Source organism: Oryzias melastigma, linkage group LG22 (assembly GCF_002922805.2).
Source record: "Oryzias melastigma strain HK-1 linkage group LG22, ASM292280v2, whole genome shotgun sequence".
NCBI lineage: Eukaryota > Metazoa > Chordata > Actinopteri > Beloniformes > Adrianichthyidae > Oryzias > Oryzias melastigma.
Window position 1 is genome coordinate 23456632 of NC_050533.1, and position 13523 is coordinate 23470154.

At 41.9% G+C, this 13523-nt stretch overlaps 1 protein-coding gene across 2 annotated transcripts in view; it reads left to right on the forward strand.

The window, feature by feature from the left end:
- atp10d (ATPase phospholipid transporting 10D) overlaps window positions 1–13523 on the forward strand; it is a gene marked incomplete in the record, with an annotated part of 37533 nt that overhangs the window by 12528 nt on the left and 11482 nt on the right. For both annotated transcript variants that reach the window (XM_024272177.2, XM_024272186.2), the window contains 10 exon segments: window positions 100–304; window positions 6023–6108; window positions 6192–6298; window positions 8601–8732; window positions 8815–8927; window positions 9105–9357; window positions 10743–10957; window positions 11971–12162; window positions 12750–13407; window positions 13489–13523. In XM_024272177.2, coding sequence (XP_024127945.1) covers window positions 100–304; window positions 6023–6108; window positions 6192–6298; window positions 8601–8732; window positions 8815–8927; window positions 9105–9357; window positions 10743–10957; window positions 11971–12162; window positions 12750–13407; window positions 13489–13523 — 1996 coding nt within the window.

A 13523-nucleotide genomic window follows, 5' to 3' on the forward strand; every position in this document is an offset into this window, starting at 1 on the left:
TAACATTAAAACAGGAAGTTAACAGGGACCCATGTGGACCTCAGATCAGTGGGTTAATGTCTCCTGAGCTCTGACGGCTCGTCTTGTTTTGTCTGTCAGCCTGCAGAAGGACTACGTGGACCGCTGCTGGAAGGACGTGCGGGTCGGCGACTTCGTCCGCCTGTCCTGTAATGAAATCATTCCAGCCGACATGCTGCTGCTGTACTCCTCAGACCCCCGCGGGGTTTGTTACATCGAGACCGCCAACCTGGACGGAGAGACCAACCTGAAGCAGAGGCAGATGGTGTCGGACCTCCCCATGCAGGTACGTGGCTGTCTGATTCAGCTTTTTGAGGAAGTTCTGCATCCATCAGAGGCAGCGTGGTAAACCATCTGATGTCATTCTTGAAACTTTTGCAAATGAACTGACTTCTTGGAGGTATAAACTGTTAAGTGTTGTGTTTTAGAGCGTTTTAACCTCAAACTAAAGAAGCAGGAGACAAAAACCTCTACTTAAAATGTGTCAAAGTCAAGGCCCGGGGGCCGGATACAGCCCTCCAAATCATTTTATTTTATTGTTATTAATGGCTAAATATTATCTTGCACTTTTTTGTAACTTGTATAATTTTGACAAAATATATTTTTATGGAGAGTAAAATATTGAAAGTTGTTTAAGGTTTAAGTTGATTTATTCTAGGATATTATTCCTGCCTTTTTATTATTCATAATTATGTTAAAAAGACATGGTTGTAAAGTTTTAAAAATTGGTATTCTGATAGATTTTTTGACTATTTTGACATTTACTAGATTTTTTAGGCCATTTTGGAGTTTAGCTAGTATTTCAGCAAGATTCTAGCTGTTTTGGCTAATTCAGGCTTTTTTTCAGTTTTTTAGGATATTTTGAAGTTCAGATGTTTTTTCAGCTACATGCTAGCTGATTTAGCTAACCTAAGTTTGTTTTTTGTTTGTTGTTTGTTTTGTTTTCTTGTTTTTGTTTTCAGGCTAATTTGGCATTTAGCTAATATTTTAGCTGGCTATCAGCTTCAGTGTTTTCAGCTATTAGCACTATAATCTTCAGCAGCCAAATTCAGCTTACAACATTCACACTAGCATTATCGCAGGTAATGCTATATATCTAGTTCATAATTATGTTAAAAAAATTCGGTTTTAAAGTTTTAAAAATGTAGTTTTAGAGTGTTCAATAAATGTTTATCATGTTCAGTTCGCGACCTAAGGTGTGTTTTGGATTTTGGCCCCTTGTGTGATTGAGTTTGACACCCCTGGACTACTTACTTTTTTCTGCTTCATCATGAAACCACTGCAGCAATGCAGTTGAACATCTCTACAGTTATGTCTATTTTTACTTAACAAAGTCAGATTGTTAAAAAAAACAACACAAAGCGCAATATTTAAGTTTCCGGTCACAAACTATGATTTGAAATCTGTAAACGTACTGCAGCCAACCACCCTTTAAACCTTTTGCATGGTCAGACATCTGAATTTCATGTGTCCAATCTAGACTGATTCCTAGAGTAATCCGATTAGCCCCAACAGTAACAGTTTGGGGTCATACATGATGGAGACAGGGTCGATAGCAGCTGTTGAGTCATGCTTGCTGCTTCCTTCTCCAACTAAACACACTGAAAGACAAAGACCGGAGCTCTGAAAGGCTGAGAACAAAGGTGTCATGAAACAGGACCCAAATACAGGAGACCAGAGACGGGTCAAGAGAAACATCAATTATTAATTGGAAATAAAATTCCAAAACTCAAAGAGGAACAACAACAAAACACGAAGCCAGGAATCAAAGCAATGTTGACCTGCCTTTCAAGCTAATAAAACCAATAATTTCTAAGAATTGACTGAGGATGGGTCATTAACTGAGCAGGAACAGATGAGTATTCATTAACCTAATCATCTCGGCTCCCAAACCAGATTACAAAAACACAAGGAGGACTAAGATAAAACCAAGGATCTGGACTGGTGCTTTCCTGTAGCGTTGTGGCATCAAACCTCCCTCCTTTCATATCTATGAAGTCATCCACTTTTAGTCCGTTTTTCTCTTGAAAGGAGACAGAAAGTCTCCATCAATGATCAACATGGCCAGGATTGTTCCTGGTGGAAAATCGACGCCTGTCCTCAAGACTCGATATCCTTATCAGGTCAACTGTTATTGATGTAGACATAAAACTTATGGTTTTATTAGTTTTATCACAGAGACACATGTCCACCACTGCTGTCAGTATCAGGCGTCATACTGTCAGGGTTGATGTCCATTCCATTTATAATCAGGAGCCACTTCCTGTTTTCAAGTGAATGGAACATTTCCCTCTAGGAATGGAGCTTTCAGACGGATTTGGAAAGATTCACAACTCTATGTTGGGAAGGGGTGTGAACAATTATAGAACTGATGTTCTGAATCTCTGAATGACTATATCCAAGGAATCCATTCTGTCTCTTCCTCCGCTGGAAGAGGGTCACCCCAGGTGACTGGTAGTCCGTCATCATCGGACCTTTGCTTTGATGACACGTATATTGTAAATCCAAAGGAAAAAAACAGAAAACCAGCATGTGCACTAATATTAGCACCCCTCCATAATGTTTGGTGTCACACCCTTTGGCAGCAAAGACCGCCTCTAGATGTGACTTATGTCCGTCTATAAGGGGTGTCAAAGTCAATCGCACAGGCGGCCAAAATCCAAAATGATGAACAAGATGAACATTTATTGAACCAAAACTGTTTGTTTAAAACAGTAACTTTTTGGCATAACTATGAACTAGCAATAATGCTAGTGTGAATATTGTAAACTGAATTTGGCTGCTGAAGATGCTGAAATGAATAGCTAAAAATGAGGGAGTTAATAGCTGAAAACCCTGAAGCTAATTGTCAGATAAAATATTAGCAAAATGCCAAATTGCCCTAAAAAAAAAACAACAAAAAATCTTAAGTTTTGTCAGAACAGCTAGCATGTAGCTGAAAAAATAGTTAAACTCCAAAATATCCTAAAAAAAAAACGTAGTAAATGCCAAAATAGTCCAAAAAACCTAGCAGAATGCCAATTTTTAAAACTTTAAAACCATAACCATAAATCATTGTTTTTATAAAACAAGAATAAAATTTGTGAACAAACTAATTATGTTTTTGATTGAAAATACAACAAAATCCAGGCTAAAGTCACACCAGGCAGCCCCAAAATGAAGAATTTCTCACTGCTGTCGATTTGACATTTTTCCTGGAGTTCTGGTATTTTCAGCTTTTTCTTTTTTTCTTTATTGTGTTTGTAAAAAATAATGAAACAGTTTTTTGGGGAGAATTTTGATCCAGTTGGCTTTCAGGTCGGCTCGGCTGGATTACCGTCAGATTTACTTTCGTTCTTTGCCTTATTTATTAAAATAAAAGATCGCTTTTGTCCAAAAACTACAAATAAATCCCATATTATTCAGTTTAATAAAATCTCAGTCACAGAATGTAAAAAAAGTTTAAGTTTATTTTAGACAGTTTTATTACTCTGATCTCACAGCTGCACAGCAGGACGCCTGAGTGCGATTGATAAATATTAACAAATTAATTATGTTTTATTCATCGCATGCGTTAACGTGTCAACATTCACAGCCCTAATATAAACCTTTGTTTTGCTCCAATAGCTGCTTATTTCCATTGAATACCTCATCAAGTTCTAATAAATCTGGGTCAGATGACTGAAATGTTGTCCCACAATCCTGCAAAACGAGAAGTGCTTTTCTTGGAAACTAAGAGTTGAAGCCATGAAGTAAAAATAGAGAAGTTTTAATTTCCTGTTACCGACTGCAGAGCCACAAACAAATGCTGACCGCCTCTCACACCGCTGAAGGACGCGCTGGAGCTGGTGCACAGTGAATGAATGGCTTTTGTAGAGAGAGAGGAAGCTGGAGACGTACGAGGAGAACACGAGAACTGCATGGAAACATCTGATTAACCAGCACAGCTACAGCTGCTCAGAGTTTAGATGATTACAAGAAAGAATCCTCTTCACCGCGTCCTCCTTTAGCCTCTTCAGTCAAATGAAAAGCAGATGGAGATACTTTTGCTTTTTCTTTCTCTGGACTGAATTGGTGTTTTGTGGGTTTAAGGCGGGTAGTTAGTTGAGGTTAGGCATCTGGTTCTCCCTCAGAGGGTTTCCCACAACCAGATCATGGATTGTGTTCAGTCACTCAGAACCAGGAATCAGCTGATCTAGACTGTTGGCTGTGAGTAGGAAAGAGTTATCAGGAAAACGAGCATCGACAACCATCAACCTCCTTAACCCTTAAACACCGGAGCTCCAGTGTCCATTCTGATTCATTCAATAGATCCATGACCGTCTTTGTTTTCCTCACCTGAGCTGGAATCTGGATCAAAAAGACTGGATAGATCTGATATTGATCACTTTTTATGGTTTAGCTGTAAGCCATTGGGACAGAATGTAAACGGATGGGTGATGGGAAGTGGGGGCAGGCTTACTTCAAAAGTCCCGCCCACAACTAAGAGGTGAAATTCTAATGAACTCCAGCTGCTCTACAGAAACTATGTTCTAGAAAACGACTGTTTTTGTAAAAATCTTGACTAAAGACGACATAATCATGATCAAAAGAGCACTGGGAACATTTAGAAAATAGATCAGAAGATGATCCCAGTCGGTGTTTAACAAATCACTAAGCTTTCCCATTCTTGTTGCCAAACTTGGGGACATTTCTGAACGGTGGACAAAGCCTGAGGTCATGTGACTCGTTGGTTTGTTTCAGGTCATTTTTAGCTGCTCTCTCAGCTTTTGTTGTTGTCTCTACTTTGAATGGACACAAATCCTCTTCCCTTTCTGAAAAACGCTCGCATTTGTATCAAAAGAGAAGAGAAGATGGTATCTTCACATTGACTGCAGTCTAATGAGCCGCCGTTCACATTTCTGTGGTCAAATCAGCATCACTGGATTTTTGGTGTGAGTTTCATCCAATACTTACGGTAGCAGGACTGAGAACGCTGGAAAATCTCCACCAGACTCCACGGAGCTTCTTGATGTGACCACGGAAATGTGAACGGCGGCTCATTTGACCGCAGTTGGAAAGGATTGTAAATCAATGAAAGAGCATTTTGATGTTAGCTTTGATTATTTTCCCGCCCCCTCAGAGGAGATTTTGGAATCAGAGGCTTCAGATCAACATTAAAACTGTCTTTTTAAGACATTTAGGTTGTAGGATTTTGGTTAAAACTTCCTAATTAAAACACTACTAGTCTCCCTATGAAAAAACGTTATACGGGGGTCTTTAAGTGTAAAGTGGGTCTGGAAGAATAAAGAATATTACCAGACAGTTTTGTGACAGCATGTCTCCACCTGTTCACCCACATTTGACTGAGCAGGAACTGAGCTTCATGAATTAGTGAGGATATGAGAATGTGAACACTTGATGACCCAACAAGGCGTCACTGCAGATAAGCATCCTTGGTGTGTTCTCCACGTTTAACGGAGCTGGAATCAGGAAACACTTTTCCAAACATTAACATGGGAGGAAAACAGGGAAATGCTCTGTTACAGAAACAAGAACAACTTGTTTACAGGAAATAGGCCAGCTGAAGTCGAAGCTCATTCCAACTTCACGTCCGTGACATCTATAATGCTTCCTCCTGCTCTGTTCGAGGTGTGCAGTAGGGCTGCCACGATTGGTCGATTAAAATAGTCGGCGATTAATTTAATAGTCAATTAGTCGTTACTTTATATTATATCAGAGTGTAGTAAAGTTCAAAGTTATAAAAGCATTCTGCTAACTTTATGGACTATTTTGGCATTAAGGTTTTTTAGGATATTTTTTTCAGCTAAAGCTGCATCCATGGCAAAAGAAGATTCCGGATCTTCCGCCGGCTCACGCCGCTTTTCTCCTTCAGAATCTACTGGAATGATCGTGTTAACAATGAAAACGTTACAGTAAATCAAAGAACGTAAACTCTGGAGCTCCGGTGTCGAAGGGTTAACATCAGACGTGAAATGTCTCTGACTCTGAATTTTGGAACCACTTTGTTTGCTTTGTTTTTTAGGACTCTGAGTTCAGCCCAGAGAACTTCCACAGTCGTATTGAATGTGAGAACCCCAACAACGACCTGAGCAGGTTCCGAGGCTTCATGTGAGTGTTCTGCTGCACACAGGAGGACTTCACGCAGCTCAGCGTGCCTCCTGCTGTCCTCATCACGTGTGTGTGCTTCACAGAGAGCACTCCAGTGGAGTTCGAGTCGGCCTCCACAGCAGCAACCTCCTGCTGAGGAGCTGCACCATTCGGAACACGGAAACCGTGATCGGCATTGTGGTTTATGCTGGTAAGAATGTAGAGTTTGACTCATATGCTGTTTGGTTTCATCCTCAAGTGTTCATGTTTGAAGAACCAAAGGAAAGATTGAAAGATTTAATGTAGGAGTTGTTTTTGTTCAGAAAATGTTAGATTTAAGTACTAGAGAGAACCAAACAAAAACCCTCCATACTGTCTGTCAGCAGTCAGAACGTCTGTACTGCCTTCTCGGTTCAGATGTGACCCTGAACAGTCACGCACACTCAGAGCAGAGAAACTGACGCTCCAGTTCACTCTGTGGAGCGAAACTCAGTCACATGATACGGGGGGGAGGAGCCAGGAGATCCCTCTACCAGAGTTAAAATGTGTGCTGGTGTCAACTCCGCCTGCAGACTGCAGACAGCAGGAGGATGGAGGCTGTGACGGCCTCAGTTTAGAGGCTAAACATGGCGGGGATCCTCCAGTCACTCAGTCAAAGGTTAAAGGGTCACCAAACCCCAAACCAACTTTTTTTGACCTCAATAAATGAGGCTTTAAAAGGGCTGTCTGTTAGTCATTGCCACATTTTTGACAAAAACGTGTTAAATTTTTGAAAATATAGTCTAAAACCGTCTGTGTGCTGCCCCCTACCAGTTGAATCGAGGTATTACAGTTGAATTTAGTGATTGGTCAAACCGTGTAAGTTTCAGAAGTCCCACCTGATGATCTGCAGCTCCAGTAATGATAACAGTCCTGTTCCCCAAGCCCCACCCCTTTGACTGGATCTTTAAATTTCGGCTGTGGGTGGAGTCAACCTCCAACTTCCTATTTGGTTACCCTTTAAACGCAAAGAGGCTTCACCTCTTTCAGTTCTGACCTCTCCGGTGTCAGGACCGCAAATTATCGGTACTGAGGAAGTCCAGACTGCCTGTAAATCAAAAATGACAACCAAACTTTAGCTGCAGGTTAGATCAGGAACCAATGAGGAAGCCACTTCTGCCTGTAAAGAAATCTCTGATGCTGTTGAACAAACCAAATGATTTCTGGAAAAGTTTTGGAGTTCATATAGCTCCATCAGCAGCAGCTCCGGTGGCTCATTCAGACTGTCAGGCATGGCGGCGGAGAGGTGGTGATGAGGGCTCCTTTTCAGGACTTGGCTGTCCCGATGTTATTTCACCTGCAAGGAACTGTGGAGTCGAACGTCAGGAAAAAGTGAATTTTTAATGCTAACTGCCAACGCTTAACCCTAACAAACTGGAAATTGGATTTCACCCACATTTGACTGAGACTGAATGACTCGTTTTTAGGAAATGTTGAAGTTTGTAAACTATAACCTGTAACAAGCATTGACTGTAAAAGAGAACTGGACAGAGTGAGTGTGCCGTCATTTGTATAAAATAAATTACTTCTGGTTCCAATCAAATGAAGTCAATTAAGCCGCCATTTTTTGCGATATGGACATCGCCATGTTGGACTCAGACAACTTCAGTAAGCAGTGATTGATTTGAGTCAATGTTTCTATAGCAACCACTCCCACCAATCAGGAGTGAGCTTGTTGGAAGTCCAGAAAAGTTTAAAATGTTCGACTTGAGACCAACATTGAGGCATCTGATTGGTCAGTTTTTAACTTGAACTACAGAAAAAATTATCGTGAAAGAAATATGATTATCAAGTACTTTTTATTTTAAAAAAAGGTACAATAGTAAGAATGTTTTTCCTGACCAATAGAATGACTAAATAATAGCTGTTTATTTCTCTATTGAAGTCTATGGGATTTTGGCTTCTTGGAACCATACCGTACTTCCTGTTTGGAACACCAGGTGGGAGGAGTCACTCAGTCCAGTTCTCATATACAGTCAATGGGAACAATCAGATACGAAAAAGTGTCGTTTTCCAGAAGCTGCTGAGGATGAGAAATGTTTGTTATTTATGTCCTGAAAAACTAAACCTGAGAAAAAAGGTTTGTTTTCAAACTTAAACGTCTGACTGCAGGAAATGGCTGCCATGATTAGTCGACTAATCATCGATTAATTTAATAAATTACTTTATATTATATTAAGTCAGAGTGCAGTAAAGTTAAAAGTTATAATGACATTCTGCTAGCTTTTGGGTATTTTGAAGATTTTTTAGGCTATGTTGGAGTTTAGCTAATATTTCAGCTACATGCTAGCTGTTTTGGCTAATTCTTAGTTGATTAGTCGACTATTCAAACAATCGTTTGTGGCAGCACTACTGCAGGGTGACGGTACAGCAGAAGCGTTCTTCAGCCCGTTCTCTCCTGTTAGATGAAGATCAGAACCAAGACAACAGAACTGAAGTTCTGCTCTGACCTTTTCTCTGCCGTCTTGGCTCAGGCCACGAGACCAAAGCCATGATGAACAACAGCGGGCCACGGTACAAGCGCAGCCTGCTGGAGCGCCGCCTGAACACGGACATCCTGTGGTGTGTGTTCCTCCTCCTCGTCATGTGTCTGATTGCTGCTGTGGGTGAGTGTTACCTCAAATCAGACGTCCCGTGTGCAGCCTCCCTCATTCCTCTGAGACCGGCCGCTGCTCTGTGGATCTGCAGGTCACGGTCTCTGGCTGAAGGACCTCAAAGACCCCATCTTTCAGGTTGACGGGGAGACGTCCCCCGCCCTCGCTGCCTTCTACGTCTTCTGGACAATGATCATCGTGCTGCAGGTTTGCAGGAAACCTCTTTTGTGCTCTTTTTAAAGACCACAAATTTGAGGCCTTTTTTCCAGAAAATGTTTCCGTCTTTTTGAGATAATTGATTCCTGGAGGAGGAGAGGTTGGCGTTCTCAACTTCTTTCATAGATTCTGTAGAGACCACAAATGTTTCTGCTCTCTGTCCACTAGGTGCTGATCCCCATCTCTCTGTACGTGTCCATCGAGATCGTGAAGCTGGGTCAGATCTACTTCATCCATAATGACCTGGACCTGTACAACGAGGAGCAGGACTCCAGGATCCAGTGTCGGGCTCTCAACATCACAGAGGACCTGGGTCAGATCCAGTACGTCTTTTCGGATAAGACGGGAACGCTGACGGAGAACAAGATGGTGTTCCGTCGCTGCAGCATTTTTGGCGTGGACTACCCTCACGAGGAAAACGGTAAGAAGCTGCGAGGACTCGAGATGCTGACGTGAGGCGCTTCAGAGGAGCTAATCAAGAGATTTCCTACCAACTTTGAACTTACAAAAAGCTTCAAAAATTATGGATATGGTGGAAGAATTCTTCAATGTAAGAATATTAAAAACTAAAGTCCAGATTTTAACAACAAAAAAATGATTGACTAGATAATTTTCTGCACTGAAAGAGCTTGTTTCATATGTGCTGCTGCAGGTCTTAGCATAGAGACACCAGAGCAACAAAAGGCAAATAAATGAATAAATGAAGGTTAAACATCTTTAAAGGGTAATCCAACAGGACAGTTGGAGGCTAACTCCATTCTCAGGTTTAAAAAAGGGGGGCGGGGCTAGTAAAGCCAGAGTGAACGTCAGAGGTGTGGCTTGCCAGGTGGGCATTATGTACCTGTAGCACTAGAAGGTGCACTTCTTGCACTATTTACAGCTTAGTTTTTAGAGATAATAAAAATGTAAATATACCACGACATCAATCATTTTCTATGCATTAATTCAAGAAATGTTTTGTGAAAATTGTTTAAAAAATGAAGGAGCTAGACTGATTTATTGAGGTCAACAGCCAAAAAAAGTCGATTTAGTGTTTGGTTTAGGGTTTGATTAATGCTGCCACACATGATTGTTTTAATAGTTGACTAATCATTGATTATTTTTTCCGATTAGTCGACTAATCGGGTCATGCGCAAACTGGATGTAAAGCACATATCTTAACCATCGTTAGCTTTAAATGAACTAAAAACAAGATATATAGTATTACCTGTGATAATACTAGTGTGAATGCTGTAAGCTGAAGTTGGTTGGTGAAGATGCTGAAGTTGAAAGCTAAAAACGCTGAAGCTGATAGCTGAAATCGCTGCAGCTGATAGCCAGCTAAAAGATAAGTTAAATCCCAAATTATCCTAAAAACTGAAAAAAAAACTGATTAAATTAGACAAAACAGCTAGCATGCTGCTGAATTATTAGTTAATCTCCAAAAAAACCTACAAAATTGCCAAAATAGTCCAAAAAGCTAGCAGAATGCCATTATAACTTTTAACTTTATTACACTCTGACTCCATATAATATAAAGTAACGACTATTAAATTAGACGTCGACTATTTTAATACTCGATTAGTCGACTGATGGTGGCAGCCCTACACCTGATTAGGTCATAGTGCACCAAGCGGTCAACATGAGAGTAAAAGAATAAAACCTGCTTAGAACATTAGATGGCATCAGTGGAAAACACCTTCCTAGGTAGTTATTAATTACCCTGAATGATAAAGTCTATTATCTTCAAATGGGGACAAACATTTCTTTCTCAGAGAATGGATCAGAAGTGATGATCTATATCTTCTCCACCTGTGTGTTGGTCAGCTCGGAGGCTGGAGGTGTACGAGGAGGACCCCAACAAAGCTACCAGTCGGACCGTGACCCTCAAGTCGGCCTGCAGCCGGAAATCTCTGACATGCCGCTCCCTCAGCTGCAACCGCAGCTCCGTGTCTCTGCACACGCTCACCGCCGAGTCCGAGGAGGACGACCAGCTGTCCAGCCACCCGCAGGCCAAGACGGGCGCCTTCTGCAGCCCCATGGTCAGTCCCACACTCACAACACTGCAGCCAGGGCGGGTGCAGCAGGACCCGTCCTCTGTAGCTTTAGATTCCCGCTGAACCCAGAACCCCCAGAGAGGCAGAGAGTCCCTGCTGAAGGGGTTTGGTGTGTGTGAGGTCATGTGGATTTGTGTGTTCTTGGGTTCAGATAAAGGGAAAGCACATCAGCAGTATGAAGTCTGGACTGACGTTTTCCACTCAAATGGTGTAAATGTCTCTGCGTTTTATGGACAGAACAAAGGCGGTACAACTGAGTGATGCTCAATCAGCTTTTCTATCCTCTTGGGAGTCCCCCAAGGCTCGATCTTGGGTCCCCTCCTCTTCAGCCTTTATGTGAGCAATTTGCCAGATGTATTCCCAAATGTTAAAATACAGTTATATGGAGATGACACGGATCTTTATGTTCATACAAAAAGAAAGATGAAGCTGCTGCAATCCTATCTAGAACTAGAAGAGTTGCATTACGAGTAATAATGCTGGTCTGAATGCTTTTTGCTCAAAGAAGTCGCTGAAGATGCTGGAGCTTTTTGCTGAAAATGGTGACACAATTTTACTTTAATTTCTGAAGGGATTTGCTGAAAATGCAAAAGCTATTTGCAAAATGTTTAATTTGTGAAAAAGACTGGAAATTTTGGTACAGTACTATGAAAGAGTGCTGAAGTTGACCTAAATTTCTAAAAAAAAATTGTAGTAAAATTGCTTAAACATGAACATTTTGGAAACATTTTTAGTGTGTTTCTTGAATATGAGCTAAACTTTAAATTATCACAAAAAACCTTAGTAGATGCCAAATTACCAAAAAATAAATAAAATAAAAAAATAAATTAAGCGGTAACCAACCAGGTGTCTTGGTCAATGGAGGACTACAAGCAGTAGAGCACTTTAAACATGGTGTTCTCTTTGATTCAAGTTTAACTTTTAAAGAGCACGTAAAAAAAGTTTCTGGTATTAAGTTTTGAGCCTAAGCAGACACCATGGTGTTTGTGTTTGTTCAGGCCAAGGACGTGGTACCAGACCCGGCCCTGGAGAAGAAGCTGAACTCTCTTCGCTCCCCTCTGCTGCACCTGAGTGACGGTTTGTTTAAGACCACCTCCAACCTGGAGCTCACCTACATCACCGACTTCTTCCTGGCTTTGACCATCTGCAACACTGTGGTGGTGTCCTCGCCTGGACAGCCTCGCCATGTGGTGAGTGGGCCGACCATCGATGGATTGTATTTAAAATATCTAGAAAAGCTCAATAGACTTTGTTCTTATAGTCCAGGGGTGTCAAACTCAATCACACAAAGGTCAAAAATCCAAAACACACCATAGGCCAAACAGGATAAACATTTATTGAACATTAAAACTACATTTTTAAAACTTTAAAACTAACTTTTTATCATAATCATGAACTAGATATATAGTATTACCTGTGATAATTCTAGTGTGAATACTGTAAGCTGAATTTGGCCGCTGAAGATGCTGAAATGGATAACCAGCTAAAATATTAATTAAATGCCAAATTAACCAAAAAAAAAGAAAGAAGAAGAAAAAAAAACATAGGTTAGCCAAAGCAGCTAGCATATAGCTGAAAAAATAGCAAAACTTTAAAATATCATAAAATACAACAAAAAAAAGCCTAAATTAGCCAAAACAGATAGTAATTAGCAGAAATATGAGACATATTGAAATATAAACTCTGCTCTCTTCCACCTGTCCGTCTCGTCACCAGCTCTCTAATCTCTCTCCAGTGTTTGAGTTCACTTTGCTGTGATGGTCTCCTCTTCCTGCAGATGCGTGAGGCCCGGACCCCCCTCAAGTCCCTGGAGGAAATCAAACTGATGTTCCAACGCCTCAGCTTCTCCCCCTTCACCACCCCTCAGATGAAGAGCAGTCCCCGCAGCTTCACCAGCAGGCTCTTCACTCGGGGCAAGACTGGCTCTTTGACCTTCCCGACTCCCAACAACAACACTAGCGACTGCCCGAACTCGGGACCCGAGAGCTACGAGGAAACCAGCAGCCTGAAGGTGGAGCTGGATGTGTCTGCAGGAAGAGGAGATCTCGTCTGGGCAGATCCGGACTCCAAGGAGGCTCTGAAGGATGCACAGATCAGCTCAGACAGGTTTAAGGAGAACCTGGAGGATGAAGACGACAGCTTGGGGGAGGACAGTGAGGACGAGCTGCTGTACGAAGCGGAGAGTCCGGACGAGGCCGCTCTGGTCCATGCGGCCCGGGCGTACCACTGCACCCTCAGGGCGCGCTCCCCCGAAAACCTGCTGGTGGAGCTGCCAGGAATCGGCTCACTGCCGGTGCGCTTGCTGCACGTCCTGCCATTTGACTCCAACAGGAAGAGGATGTCGGTGGTCGTGCGACACCCTCTCACCGGAGAGGTGGTGGTTTACACCAAGGGGGCGGACTCGGTCATCATGGATCTGGCTGAGAGGCCTAAAGGTAAAGATCCCAGCTCTGCCCGCTGTCCAAACTCATTTCTGGAACCGCCATGGCTTCAAGTGTTCCTCCTCCTGTTGAAAGGTGCAGAACACGCTCAGGAGCTCTACAGCCACATC